The following is a 603-nucleotide window of genomic DNA, read 5'->3' on the forward strand; positions in this document are numbered from 1 at the left end:
GGATCGTCGTCGGCTGCAGGCGTGGCCATTCTCGTTCGGGGGACCATTCCACCAGCCGCAGCAGCACAGCGAAGAAACGGTTCAATCACAACCATCAGTACCAGACACAACACCTGAATGTCTCTCAACTGCAGTCCCATAGCTTCCAGCAGTCTCGCCTTCCTTCTGCCTCGACGCAGGATTGAAACAGGTTCACAGAGGCCCATAAAGCTGAGACTGCACCTGCCAATGTTCTTTGGTATCTTGCAACACCGTAGATGTGTCAACTGCGATTTCCCTTCCATGTGCCTCATGTTCTTCGATTGCTTGAAATAATTAATAGTTCTACTAGGAGCTGCTTGTCTTGACTCAGCAAAAAAAAAAACAGAAGCGAAACACAGCAAACAGCATACAGAGCACAGAAAATGAGTAACAAAATAACCTGTACAGTAGACACTTTCCCATGGTTCTGCAACTGGGGTTTTCCACTCGCATACCAGTGAAGAACCATCACTTGTGCTTCTCCTGATGAGATCACTGTGTTTTATCAGTACTTTTTCTGTACACACTTCTTTGGGGCTCCTCACTCCCCCCTGCACCTCAGCACAACCACTACACAGCTGC

General features: G+C 48.3%; 1 protein-coding gene across 1 annotated transcript; it reads right to left on the reverse strand.

Moving 5' to 3' along the window:
• Positions 1 to 603, reverse strand: DQ04_24971000 (hypothetical protein; the record flags this gene model as incomplete). The annotated part of the gene is made up of 1 exon (XM_009318256.1): positions 1 to 603. A coding segment is annotated over one exon (603 nt), but the record flags the coding sequence as incomplete, so codon positions are not given.

The sequence above is a fragment of the Trypanosoma grayi genome (assembly GCF_000691245.1).
Source record: "Trypanosoma grayi strain ANR4 Tgr_2497_V1, whole genome shotgun sequence".
Taxonomy (NCBI): Eukaryota; Euglenozoa; class Kinetoplastea; order Trypanosomatida; family Trypanosomatidae; genus Trypanosoma; species Trypanosoma grayi.